Source organism: Periplaneta americana, chromosome 4, assembly GCF_040183065.1.
Source record: "Periplaneta americana isolate PAMFEO1 chromosome 4, P.americana_PAMFEO1_priV1, whole genome shotgun sequence".
Classification (NCBI taxonomy): Eukaryota; Metazoa; Arthropoda; class Insecta; order Blattodea; family Blattidae; genus Periplaneta; species Periplaneta americana.
The window spans coordinates 177058529-177073208 of record NC_091120.1 but is presented as its reverse complement, the minus strand read 5'-3'; the positions used below and the strand labels follow the sequence as shown (position 1 = coordinate 177073208).

General features: G+C 36.4%; 1 protein-coding gene across 1 annotated transcript in view; it reads right to left on the bottom strand.

Annotated features, from left to right (window-relative positions):
* Positions 1 to 14539, bottom strand: part of mus301 (mutagen-sensitive 301) — a gene marked incomplete at its 3' end in the record, with an annotated part of 89526 nt that extends 74987 nt beyond the window's left edge. Inside the window, 5 exon segments of the mRNA XM_069824435.1 lie at positions 186 to 391; positions 1602 to 1878; positions 7442 to 7620; positions 11317 to 12415; positions 14418 to 14539. Of these exon segments, the coding sequence (XP_069680536.1) occupies positions 186 to 391; positions 1602 to 1878; positions 7442 to 7620; positions 11317 to 12382 (1728 nt within the window).
* Positions 14540 to 14680: the final 141 nt, after the last annotated feature.

The window sequence follows — 14680 nt, the reverse complement described above, 5'->3', positions numbered from 1 at the left end:
ACGAAAATTAAACAAGTCACGTCACTGTCTTAGATCAATAATCCTTCATTAGTATAAAAAATGAATATATATACATATTTAGAACAAATAAACGATTATCTTCCCACAGTTGTTAATTTTTATACGAATTTTGTTACACTATCCAACAAGCACATTGGACACATAGAAAATGTTCTTATACTTACAGAATATGACAATCTCCTTTCTAATACAAGCATCTCATCAGAGCATGGGGTGTTATAGTTTATGGCATACAAACAATCATCACATTTGACATATTCTTTCAGCTCTACTGGACGAAAATTCTTGGTATAAGTCTCTGCCTTCAAGAATGTTGCAACTTCGCACAAATTTCCAATAGTAGCACTCATACCCACAATTTGAATATTTGCTGTAAAGTAAACATACAATATATTAAAGAACAGCAAGTTAGCAAGTTCTTTATTTAATACTTTCTGCCCAGCTATACCATAACTTATGACTGGTAATTTCAATAATTTCTGCACAGAAAGGAATTCCATTATTACTGGTAACACTAATATTTAATCAATTATTGTAGACTTATAGTATTACATTTATAAAGCAGAGGCCTCTAACGTTGTATTAGTGTGAGTGTTAAGTTTTGTGTAGTAATCTTGTGATAATAGAGGAACATAGGTTAAGGATGTTTGAGAATAAGGTGCTTAGGAAAATATTTGGAGCTAAGAGGGTTGAAGTTACAGGAGAATGAAGAAAGTTACACAATGCAGAACTGCACGCATTGTATTCTTCACCTGACATAATTAGGAACATTAAATCCAGACATTTAAGATGGGCAGGGCATGTAGCACGTATGGGCGAATCCAGAAATGCATATAAAGTGTTAGTTGGGAGTCCGGAGGGAAAAAGACCTTTGGGGAGGCCGAGACGTAGATGGAGGATAATATTAAAATGGATTTGAGGGAGGTGGGATATGATGATAGAGACTGGATTGATCTTGCTCAGGATAGGGACCTATGGAGGGCTAATGTGAGGGCGGCAATGAACCTCCGGATTCCTTAAAAGCCAGTAAGTAAGTATTAATAGTCAGTGGATAGCACGAAGGACATATTAATTGCTACTTTGCGCTGTATTTTACAGAATTTTTACTTTAAACCTCATTACCCAATTTTGACTTACACCACTTCTGCTCTGAACGGCTCATTTATTTTCCGCTGTCCTCCCCTCATCTGCTGCAAGATACACGGTGAAAGGTAGTTGAACTTAACCCACCCCCTTCAAGTTGCTAACCGCTTGGGGTGTGGGGTACTATTTATGCGGCGTTGAGACATCTTGCAATTGCTGTCAGCGCTTTCGAAACACTTGTAATTATCTCACTATCCGTAAGTACTATAATTTTTTTATTTGACAAAACTTCCTCTAAATAATGAGTTCTATGGCTCCTGTTAATTAATGTACTACCCTACCTTCCACCCTGTATTCATATGAACTCTTTTATTCACAACAACAGCAGGAATAAGCCACCAGTGTGGATTAAACTTCGTTAATCATCCTGAATAACGACTAAAGCAGAAAACAGTGTACTGGTAATCAAAATATGAGCAAAAATAAAAATACATTACCATCAAGGTACAGCAATTTGGTCAGCAGTCCTTCCAGTGTTGATCCCCTGCCATTACTTTCACCAACAAGATGTATTTCATCAACAACAAGGAGCCCCAATTCCTCCAGCCTGCCGACTTCTATTAAACTGTTCACCAGACCAAGCGCCTTCTCAATTGTTGCCACATATACAGTCTGTTTCCTACGACGTTTTCGAGGAGGATACTGTCCTTTTCCAGCAGCATATTCTTCCACAAAGAAGTCCAGTTCTAATCCAAATGGTGCAAGGGATCTCACCTACATTTAAACATAGTAGTATATTCCATTATAAAACAATTCCACTGTATGTTGCAATGATTTCAATGCAGAATTTCAAATATGTATCCAAGAAGCATTAACACTTTGGAGGAGGAAATGTTCACAAATGGAAATTGAGAATGCATATGATAATATGATTGATACTCTGCACTTTACTGATAACCAAGTGTAATGGCCCAAAATTAAGAAGGTATGGAATACAGATTATAAAATTATTGAAAGAATATTATAATAAATGGGAATTAGATATCAACACAACTAAATCAAATTGTAATTGCAGATATAAATAACAAACTAAGTGACAGTTTTCAAATTAACAGAGGAGTTAAACAAGGAGATCTGCTTTCTGCAACCCTTTTCATACTAGTGGTGGACCTGATAATCAAACAACTAGAGATTAGAGGTAATATAAGCACAAGATTGATACGATGTACAGCGTATGCAGACGATATACTACTAATAGCAAGATCAAAGAAACATTAATTGAAAAGCTCGAAACTTTAATGGAAGAATCAGCACAATATGGATTAATCATAAATGCAAAAAAAAAACAAAATTTTAAAAATGTTTAATCAAAAATAATGAACCAGAAAACTTACAGATGGATAATACTGTTTTTGAAGGAGTAAAATCCTTCAAATACTTGGGATCAATAGTAAACGACTACCAATATCGATGAAGAAATAAACAATAGAACTGTTATGGCAAATAAAGCATATTTTGCGAATCTCAACCTATTCAAAAGCAAATACGCATCCAAACAAGCAAAATTAAGACTATATTTAACAGTAATAAGACCAATTGCAACATATGCAAGTGAAACCTGGACCCTAACTGAATTTTCTAAGCAAAAGCTACTGGTTTTTGAAAGGAAAATACTAAGAAGGATATTTGGCCCAATAAAAGATGCAAACGATGGGTGAAGAATTAGAAATAATAAAGAGTTAAATATTTTAATACAAAACCAACACATAGTAAACTATATCAAAGCGCAAAGGATGGCATGGTTTGGCCATGTCAATCGTATGGACGAAGGTAAAATAGTTAAGAAATTGTATAAATGGTATCCCATCAGTAAAAGAGCAAAAGGAAGACCAAAAAGTAGATGGAAGGAAAACATAACCAACGATTTGAAAACACTGAATGTAAAGAATTGGCCAAATCTTGTTCATAACAGAAAGGAATGGCGTAAATTAATTGAGAAGGTCAAAACTTCGACGAAGTTGTAGCATCTACTGAAGAAGAAGGATTGCAGATATAGGAAGAGATCTAACGTGTAATAGTATGTGTATGAGTGATTTTTCTTTGTAATCCAGCAGGATGTAATGATGTGTATGAGTGGTGTTTCTTTGTAATCTTGCAGCATGTGCATTTAGAAATTTGATTTCCGATGTGACAAATTCTGATCTCTTTTCTCATTTCTCACGCAAATGCGCCGATCATCCTTTTGGCCGCCAGCTCGATGGAGCGGACAGTGAGTGTAAGGAATTGACTGGAGCCCAAGGTACCAGCTGATACCCAAAAGACTTTCCTATCCTGCTCGGGAACCTCGTAACTTAACCAGCTATGTAAAGGTAATTTTGGTACCGATAACTATATTTTGGGTTTTCCTCAAGACTTGTTAAATTACAGCTGTGGTAGTTTTTGGCGTACCTTGTGACTGGTTAAGGTTTTTCAAATTCCAAATTAATGTTTTGGGAGATCTGCCGTGGCCATTAAAATCTTTGAGGTTTAAACAACTCCACATCGGAAAGCTGCACGCTGCAATAGTTACTTGAAATTTGTGATCATTTTGACAGAGTAATAAAGATTTAAGAGTTAATTGTACCATGTATAAAAGATGAATAATATTAACTGACTGAATTTGATCTCGAGGTTGTTGTTAAAAATTATGTGTGAGCATTCAATATTGTTTTATAATGATGTTGGATATCTTACTTGTTCTGCCTTCAATATTATGTGACTGTTTTCACAAAGACGCTTTGAAGTTTGAAGAGAGTTGTATTGTTGAGTATGAGTCCAACATTTTTTAATAATTCCTGCTAATTTAATGTTGAATTTATTGGGCTGAAAATAAATTTGAGATAAACTGTATAATAATTATGCTGAAATCTAAGAATTTATTCGAGATTTCTGGTATCCTAGGCAACCTTAATATACCAATAATATAGTTATGGCCGCTTCAAAGATGAAGAGGTTATTAAATGAAGTTGAATACATACGATTTAATATTTAAACAAAGGGAAATATGATAAAGGAATTAAAGATAGAAATAATAGTTATGACAACACTAAATGAAATTTTATTGAACAAAAGCATAAGTAAAAGAAAAAAAATGAACATTTATAACACTTACTTACTTACTTACAAATGGCTTTTAAGGAACCCGAAGGTTCATTGCCGCCCTCACATAAGCCCGCCATTGGTCCCTATCCTGTGCAAGATTAATCCAGTCTCTATCATCATATCCCACCTCCCTCAAATCCATTTTAATATTATCCTCCCATCTACGTCTCGGCCTCCCTAAAGGTCATTTTCCCTCCGGTCTCCCAACTAACACTCTATATGCATTTTTGGATTCGCCCATACGTGCTACATGCCCTGCCCATCTCAAACGTCTGGATTTTAAGTTCCTAATTATGTCAGGTGAAGAATACAATGCGTGCAGTTCTGTGTTGTGTAACTTTCTCCATCCTCCTGTAACTTCTTCCCGCTTAGCCCCAAATATTTTCGTAAGCACCTTATTCTCAAACACCCTTAACATTTATAACACTACTATTAAAAAGGTATAATCACTAGATCTCGGATTTATAAGCACTAGAAAGTATATTGCATACATTTTATCTTCCTCCGCTCACTTACGGGACGTGTGTCCCAGTAATTCCTAGTTGCACACGCACCATTCAAGGACATGTTGTCTTGATAAGGCTGATCCACAATAAACCAGAAACGAGAACCAGAATGACAACGGGAAGCAGAGAACGTGAACATGAAGATTTTTTACTCACAATAAACTGAGAACAGAAACGGCTCTGCATATCAGTATGTCAACAACAATATGCATAGTCGATATTACGCATTCTGATGTTATGTGTGTATAATTGCCAATGGCATTCTCTCATGAGTAGAAGCCAGCCAGCATAAACACATGTTAACCAACTTCAAAATTTATGACACGAAATATTTAAAAATTGAATTCAAGTTGTAGTCTAGTCACATATACACATAGTACACATATTGAAAGTGATTCTACGGAATTTTTAGGTTAGTTACAAGCAATAGATGAAGAAGAAATTTTATCATGGCCTCCTTGCTACAAAATATCATCATCATCATCATCATCATCATCATCATCATATCCGTCACGTATTAGACCCTACAGGATGTTACGGTCTCATGCCAGCGCTTTCGTGGTCTTCCCAATTTCCTCTTTCCTCTTGGTACATAAGTAAGAATCTGTTTAGGCCATCTAGTGCGATCCATCCTTTCGACATGGCTTTTCCACTGAAGTCGATATTGGTGAACAAAATTAATTTTTAGTCCCTGCAATATGTCCAGATTTTTACGGTGTTCCAGCAAAGAGCACCCCGCTGTTCGTCTCATGAACCTCATTTCAGCTGTCGTCAGCCTTTGCTCATCAGCTTTTCTGATTGTCCATGCCTCGCTACCGTAAGTGAGGACCGGTCGAGCTAGTGTTTTATATACCTTTAGCCTTGTATGTTTCTGAACATGGGAGGATTTGAAGACGGTGTTAATTACGCCAGTGATCTTTATAAATTTAGATATTTTGTTCGACATATCTTCATCAGTGATGTAAGAGAGGTTATAACCTAAATAGTTAAATGAATTAACACGTTCAATTAAAGTATTATTTATCATGATCTTACTTGGAATTGGATTCTCTCCCGAAAATGCCATGACTTTTGTTTTCTCTTTTGAGATTTCCATAATGAAATCTGAGGCGGTTATATGCAAATTATAAATGGCTCTTTGTAAAGCATCCTCTGTTTTAGCGATAATAACCTGATCGTCGGCAAACATTAATGTATCGAGAACTGTGTTTCGATTAATTTGAATTGATTGCTACAAAATATGCAATCACCAAATAGCTTTTTGATGGCAACAGAAAGAATCTAGTAGGCTGTGACTGGAAACGAGAACATAAAAGTTAAAACTTGGCCAACCTTCACGTTCCCGTTCCCGGACTCCGGCAAGCTTCTTGTTAATTGTGAATGCTCACATTTGTATGTATTTATTCACACTGCAAATGGGTAAATACCTGGTGGCAGTGGAATACATTTATTTTAACAATATTTCCGTTTTATTGTGGACCAGCCTTTACTGTGTACAGTACTGATTTGAGTTTCAGTGCAGTAAGTTTGTTGAGTGCAGTGTCGACTTTCATTTCTCTGTTTGTGTCTGTTGCTTGAGTCATGGTTGAGAGATTTAATACAGAACAAAGAATTTTCAGATTTTTAACCTAAATGAAGAAATAGACCATCACAGAAAAAAATGGCTAGATCACGTAGACAGAATGGATGAGAGAAGATACCCAAAGAAAATATTAAATTATATACCAGAAGGAAAACGAAACATAGGCAGACCAAAAAAAAACGATGGAAAGACCAATGAACTAATAATTTGGAGCACGCAATAAGCCTTAGTAGGGCTTAATGCATGAAGAGGAGGAGGAGGAAGAAGAAGAAGAAGAAGAAGAAGAAGAAGAAGAAGAAGAAGAAGAAGAAGAAGAAGAAGAATTTTCATTTGTTGTAACTTTTTAAAATATGGATCATCTATTCAGTATCAGATATAATTTCAAGAAAGTTTTCCTAGGATTGATCCACCTGTTCGTTCAATAGTGAAAAAATTCAAAACAAAGGAATTAGTGTTGGACAAGAAAAGAAGATGAAGTGTCATGTTTTAACTGACGATTTTGGATGTGATAACATTGAAACTGCTAAGATGGTACAGGCATGTAAAGAGGATGCAAGGAGACAAAATACTAGACAGTGTTCTAGAAAGCATACCTCAAAGAAAGTGTAAGAGACGAAGTACTAGAACAAGTTGGAAGGATAATACACAAACAGCAATGAAGGTATTAAATCTACAGAAGGACCAGTGTTACAATTTCAGAGAAGAATGGAAAACGCCTATTGCAAAATGCTTTATGTATTAAAAAACCGATTATATATACTAAAGCCCATTATAAGTACACATGAGTACAAAATATTAAACAGCTGACACTAGTTTTTACAAAAACAATACATGTTATTTAAATTTTCTTAAATTTAAAATTAATATGCAATTAGTATGGTCAGGAATAGACTATAAAGGAGAAGACTATAACACATGCAGTCTAAATTCGGAAGATTTCAGCCCTAACCCAATCCCTAGGCCATGCCAGGCTTAGACCTGGAGGCTTGGCCCATACCCATGCAAACCTTTAATGTACAAACAGAACATAGGGAGATGATGACATTCCAAAAAGTTGAAAGGGTTTACTTGTCTAGATTCATGATATAAGCTAATTCGGATATATTACCTTCTCCTGAACAATAGCTACAAAAGGAAGTACGAATACAACATTCTTCCTATGGCATATCAATTCCCTGAGAATGAGGATTTCTGCTACCAGTGTCTTTCCCCCACTTGTTGGAAGAGCATAAACTAGATTCTTCCTCTCTTGAAGAGCACACATATTTAAACATTCTTCTTGCCATTCTGGAAAAAAAGAAATTGTCTAACAGTCAAACAGAAACTCTGAAGAAAAGACAAAACACTATCAATGTTATGAGACGATTTTTATTTCTCTTTGTTTATTTGCGGCTGTAGATGTTCACTTCCATTGCACGCGTGATGAAGATACACATGCTCGAGAAATACTTATAGAGTGAGTCAAAAGTCCCAAGACACCCTTTGAGTTTGGAGGCGGAAGGAAAAATTAGAGATCTGAGTTTACCATGAAAGAATGGGTGAGGAGGCCGACCTTTGTTGGTATTTCCGGAAAATGATCGCCATCATGGATCAAGGTCACATGTTTTTAAATGGGAAAGGGTCATATGGCATATCAAATAAGAACAAAATTTGCTCAAAACTTCATTGCTACCAACAGATTTGACATATCTGTTGTGGTTCAGAACTTACTGGCACAGAAATCTATAATTACCAGTGATGCTTGAGGCAACTGGAGATGGCAATGACGAAAGAGGAGAAGATTGAAGTGATCTTGACATCTGGGGATCTGCCACATCATAGCCGCATCTGCCACATCAACAACCGACATCCAGAAACACCATCAATTTCACACGGCACTGTCCCACTTCATAGTTGGGACTGTTCAAGACAAGCCACTTAGTTGTCAGCCAAAAACTGCAACTGACGAGGGAACCTCAGCAGTGGTCTTGGCATCATTTGTCAAGAGCTCAAAATGTAGCACATGACTTCTCTCAGCAGAAAGTATTATCGGCCAATCACAAATTGTATGGATTCTTCCTACCAATTTATGGCAAGGAAAAAAATGTTATGTTTTATTTAACGGCGCTCGCAACTGCAGAGGTTATATCAGCATCGCTGGATGTGCCGGAATTTTGTCCCGCAGGAGTTCTTTTACATGCCAGTAAATCTACTGACATGAGCCTGTCGCATTTAAGCACACTTAAATGCCATCGACCTCGCCCGAGATCGAACCCGCAACCTTGGGCATAGAAGGCCAGTGCTATACCAACTCACCAACCAGGTCGACAATTTATGGCATGGTCCAGAGGCATAAAGAAATAGGAGCAGACACAGGAGGTAGTAAAAGAGGACGAGAAGATGTATGTATGTAAATGGGTAAATACCCGGGGGCAGTGGTAACTAATTACACTCAATAATAACAATTAATAATAAATAAATAATAATTAATACTAATACTAATAATAAATAATAATAACAATAGTAGCCTATAATAAAATTAACAAGGAGCATCCTAAATTGAATGAAGCACAATCACTTAAAATTAACATTTAAAGTAAATCTAATTTGTATCTTAACACTAAGTTCGAACTAAAACCCACGAGTATGATATGTTCATACATGTACAAGTACCTTACAGCACTACACTCATTTCACTGACAACTCACTCACTGCACTGGTACTACGACACATTTCACTGATACTGTCCTCATTTCAAAACATTTCACTATTCAAATACTTTGCTCTATCACTAGAAACTATAAAACTTCACTGACACAACACACTCCACTAACACAACACTTAAAATAACAAAACATCAATTACAAACTTTAAATAGTGTGCATAATATACTACTGTCTTTAGTAAAGTCCTTAAGACTATTTTTAAGTACATTTTTGGTTACTGGTAAAGCCTTTAGTAAGTCTGCAGGTAAAGCATTCCAGTCCCTGATAGTACGATTGAGAAAAGAAAACTTTCCAGTGTCCGTCCTCTGTCTTCTTTCCATCAATTTATGTGAGTGGTCGTTCCTTAAAGAGTAATTTGGCGGCTGCAACCTATTTTTTATTTCTCTCCAGGCAGGCTCACCTCTGTATGTTTTGAACATTGTGCATAATCGAATTTGCAGAGAAGAACGAACAACAGAAAGTAGAGGACAATGAAACGATGCAGGGAGAGCTAGAGGAAAAAAGTACGAGAATATGCAAGGAGAGCTGGAGAAAGAAATGAAGGCCAAAAACATACAGGGAAAGCAGGAGAAAGACGAGAATATTCATGTGGAGCAGAAGGCAATAAAGAATGACGAGAATATAAAGGAAAAGCTGGAGAAAGAAAAGAGGATGAAAACATACAGGGAAAGCAGAAGATGATGGCGAGAATATACAAGCAGAGCAGGAGGAAGTAAAAGAAGGACGAGAAGAAGATGAAGAGAAGAATAAATAATGGAAGAAGAATCACTAAGGTGTACTATTCAGATTTTAGGAGAAGATCTGAGCAAGGAATGCATGTTTTCCCCCACTATTACAACCAACCCCCAACATGGAACCTGCCGGTCAATGACAGCCTTGTTTGTCCCAGCCGGCCAATGACACCACCCCCATCCACCATATTTCAGAGATACTAAGTTACTAGCTTAACCTCTGCAAGGACCACACTCCCCTCGCAGAGATCTTCTCGTAAGATTTGTACAGTTCATACTGACTTTTAAAGGTGTGTATACAGGTAGTGAACGAACAAGGAACGAATGATGAAGCAAAACTTCGTTGTTTGTTCACTGTTTGGAGCAACATACAAATCATCAGCAAATGGTCGGAGAAAATTCGCGCTCGCTGATTATCCGCAGTAATAGCAGACGAAGATATAATTATAGCAAGTGTAGCCATTGTTATTATTGTAGGCAGTTTAACAAAAAGAAAGTTAAAAAACAAAAGGCGATGGTGGTAGACGTCACTCTACGAAAATCGCAATCGATTGGGGATAGAGACACTGACTTGCTTCATGATTTACGCCGAATTGAATCGGGACAGTTTCACAACTTCTGTCAAAACAGACTTCGAAATATTACTTGCAAAATATGACCATAAAATTTCCTGCTTCCTATATACATTAATAAGTTTGATGACAGCTTCTTCAGTCCACTCAAGTTTCGACATCCTGTTGATAAAATTAAACTAACCGCTACGTTCTGCTACGAACTGCAGACAAGTGGCAAATCCCAGCCACAACGAATACCAATTCCCTTTGATGTACCGACAAGGCAAATCAAATGATCGGTTTGCCTTTGCTGCGCTGTCCACACATTCCGATTTCAATCAGCGAATGCATTTGTCATTCCTTCATTGTTTGTTCAATATGTGTGTATGCACCTTAAGAAGTAATAAAAATGTATTTTTAAATACTATTATAGTCACAATCATGCCATGGTATGAAAGAAAAATTTCACAACCTCGAGCGGGAATCGAACCTGCGACTTCCTGTTATCCGGTCAGGCGCTCTACCACTGAGCTATCGAGTTCGTCTCACACCAAAGGCTTGGAATTATCCTTTCATACTGGCGACTCTGTTATAGAGTAGGTTCGATTCCCGCTCGAGGTTGTGAAATTTTTCTTTCATAGCATGGCATGATTGTGACTATAATAGTATTTAAAAATTCATTAATATGTCACATCAACGGACGTGTATACATCACCAAACATCGTAAGATGAAGATTACATTAATAAAAATGTTTTTTTCGGAATATGTATGATAAGTCTTTCCTGTGTTAAACTCCAAACTTGTTCTCAAAGAACAAGAGGCGCCAAGACCAACAACGACCAGTTCTAAGGATGACCCATAAATAGGTCGAAACATGTAAATGAGGTACGTTGGAGTTTAACACAGGAAAGTCTTACCATACATATTCCGAAGTGATACAGTGTTAAAAGTTGTGTAATCAAGATGTAAAAATGTATTGTAAAATTACTTACTGTACAAACTGTTAATTCCTTTATACTTCTCCATCAGAGCTTTTACTTTTACTGGCAAGCCAAAGAAAGGCCCCACACCAAAATTCGCAGATGTATCACATACAACATTTACTTGTACAACTTTTGGCTTTGGTACCACTGGCTTCTGTACATTATTGATTAAAGCTAATTTTATTTTCTCGCCCAATGGGATGTTACTAGAACGAAGAGTTCCTGACAATGGAATAGCATCATCCAGGTCACATATTGCAGCTTCAATCATGGAATCATTGTCCCAGTGAATATCAACTCTTGAAGAATCAACTGCTTTTTCCTCACTTGAAAAATTTTCAGTGACAATATCACTAACAATATCACTAACCACTGTACTTTTAGAAGTGCACTGCACGCTATTTTTGGATTTTATAGTACCTTCACATTCCTGTTCTGCAAGTTTCTTGACATCATTAACAATTTCACTATCGCTGAGAGCAGAAAGATCTGTTGTGCCAAGTCTTTCTTCACAATCTGCTATTCCACTATCTGCATTTACAGTTTTGTTTTTATTGCTCCAGTAATCTTTGATCGCAATGTCCAGATCAACCATTTCCAGCAAAGATTCGTCAAGAGACAGCATTCGAGATTGTATGGGACTTTTGGAGAGCTTATTATCAAATGAATCACCACATACTTTTGCTAAATTCTTTGAAGAGTGAGCCTTGGATAAAGTTTTATCTGTTTTTCTGGGAAATGTAAAGCTTTTACTTATGATATGGCCATTTTTAATTCCAGAATTATCATTTTTAATTGGAGTAATGTCTTGTATTAGGACATTATCTAGCGTTCCTCTTGTTTTTCTGGATAACCGTCTTTCGCTGTCTGGATTATCGGCTGGTTTTCTCTTCCCTCTCTGTGGTGTAGATTCTCTGTATGGTCTGATGAAGTCATTTTTAAGTTGGTCAATGTTTAAGAAGGCGATTGTTTGACTTCTTAAACTTTTCCTATGCCTACTTCGTGGTGATTCATTTAGCTGTCCTGGTGGAAAAGTTCTCCTACTTTTTAATTTTCTAACTATATCGTCATCCATATCCTTATAGAATCATTTGACATAGGGCACTACCTGAAAATAAGATAATAATAATAATAATAATAATAATAATAATAATAATAATAATAAGCTTAACAACAATAATAATAATAATAATAATCATCATCATCACCATCATCATTATCATCATCTCACATTATTAAACTTTTTAAACAAAACAAAAATGGAATAATTATTGCAGCGCTCTATTGAAGGAATGGAGAGATGTAATAATTATTCTGTTATAGCCTACTCCCTAATACAGTATGATCAGTTTTGTTTTCTGCCGGAATGTTTTGCCTATGTGTGAGCGCGCCACTTGTTAGCCAGTTAGCCAGGTCTCAGTGATTAGTGGGAGGGTAAAACAATAAAACAAACCAACCATTCAACAAAACACAAACAAATTTATGAGGCTCATTATTTACCAAATTATTAAATGAGGTGTTGAAATTGCCCGCATTCATTCTCCACACATTTTTGCATCTCTTTAGGAAATTATTCATTACATTTTCCAAAATCCACTCACAAAATGTGCACCCACGTATGGGATCACCTGGCTGAACAGCATATGCCACAGGTATTTTATAAGGCTTGAAGGGCAATAATTTAGTAGCCTTTTGCACAGACCTATATGAAAGTCTCATTTGTTGTGCAAGAAGACGAAGAGATTTTCTAGAATTTTCTAAACGATTACGAATGTCATGTAATCTTTCTTTGATGAGAACCCTATGCTGTTTTTTTTACGCTAGACACTTCCAGTTTCCTGAAATTTATGATAAAGATTATAAACTGTTTTACGATCTGGAGCGTCTACACCCAGGAATCTTTCTTGAAACCGTCTTCGAACTTTACGAGCTGGGTTAACACATATGAATCGTAAATAAAGACACGCTGTGCCATTGTAAACTCACGAGGCATAATACACTTTATGTATACTGTAGAATGAAGAAAGGAACAACACAAAACACACCCGGGAACGACTGTGACGTTTCAGCAGTAAGCAAGCTGGCTTGCTACTCCCTCCAGTGTGCGGCAAACGAGTGGGGGCTCGCTCATAGGAAAAACTCTGTGTCGCAGGGGAAAGCATATCTGAGTGGCTCAGTTCCAGAGTTGCCTAACCCATAAATTTTTAATCCTCTGATTTCTGCATAGAATGACTGGAATTTATCATTTATATGTGTGACAAAGTACATGTATTAGATAAATATTATATGATGGTAAAAGAGAAATAATTTCCAATTGAGAGCATATAATTTTAACAAACGACGTCTAAGTTTAGAGTTCAATAACTTTTTTTCAGCGTAATTGTGGTTTAGACAATTCTGGCACTGAGTCACTCATCTGATCGCACTGTATCTTCTTCTTGTGACAGTTTAAAGTTAATTTTAACGTATGTTCCGTTATTTCATGACGAAATGAAACTGAGAGATTGTACAACTTTACAAATAAATATAGGCCTACATAAGTACTTAATGCATAAGTTACTATCTGGAAAAATAAATAAGGTGAGTTTTCGTAAGTCGAGGACTAGTGACAGGTTAAGGTTGGTTTGTTCTGGCTTTTGGTATGCTTTCCATATACTGTACGCTTTTTGGTACCGGTAGATAGCTACACAAATAGATTTATCCTGAACCGAAAAAAGAAGTACTTTCGCACGTAGTACAACTTAATAATGGTACCACTGGTTATACGATGATTTCGTGAGAAAATGTCTGCGAAAATCATCGGTTGGATGTAATAAACGTAGGTATCTGGGGCGGGTTTGGTGGAGTTATAACTTTCGCAGTAATTACATCGTGTTTACAGAGTTATGTGCTACAATTTTGAGGTTATTTTCAGATATTTTGCACTTTTGTGTCAATAATTTATTTTGTGTGCACAAAGTTGGAATTTTGAAGTAATAGGGAAAGGGTTGAATCTGTGTTCTGAAATGTCGAAATATTGTAAAGTGCATGATATTAAGCTAATGATAATTATATGTACCTTTTATTCAACTTGAATACATATACATCATGCAATAAACCCATTTACTTACTACGCCGAATAGTGATCATTTCACAAAGTCTTAAGATATATTTTATTCATTAGCATTTACTGAATTTATTACACATTCACAACACCATTCGTCTGTCAAACCCACCGTCAGACCACGCGCCATTTCCATACTTTCAATATGGCTACCATCCGTTATCAAGATCAAGCTCGGATATATGGATAATTAAATTTATGTTGCAAAGCAGGTAAAAAGTATGAAACGTTCAGCAGGTTTAATCTGTTGAAGTACCATAAATGTACATC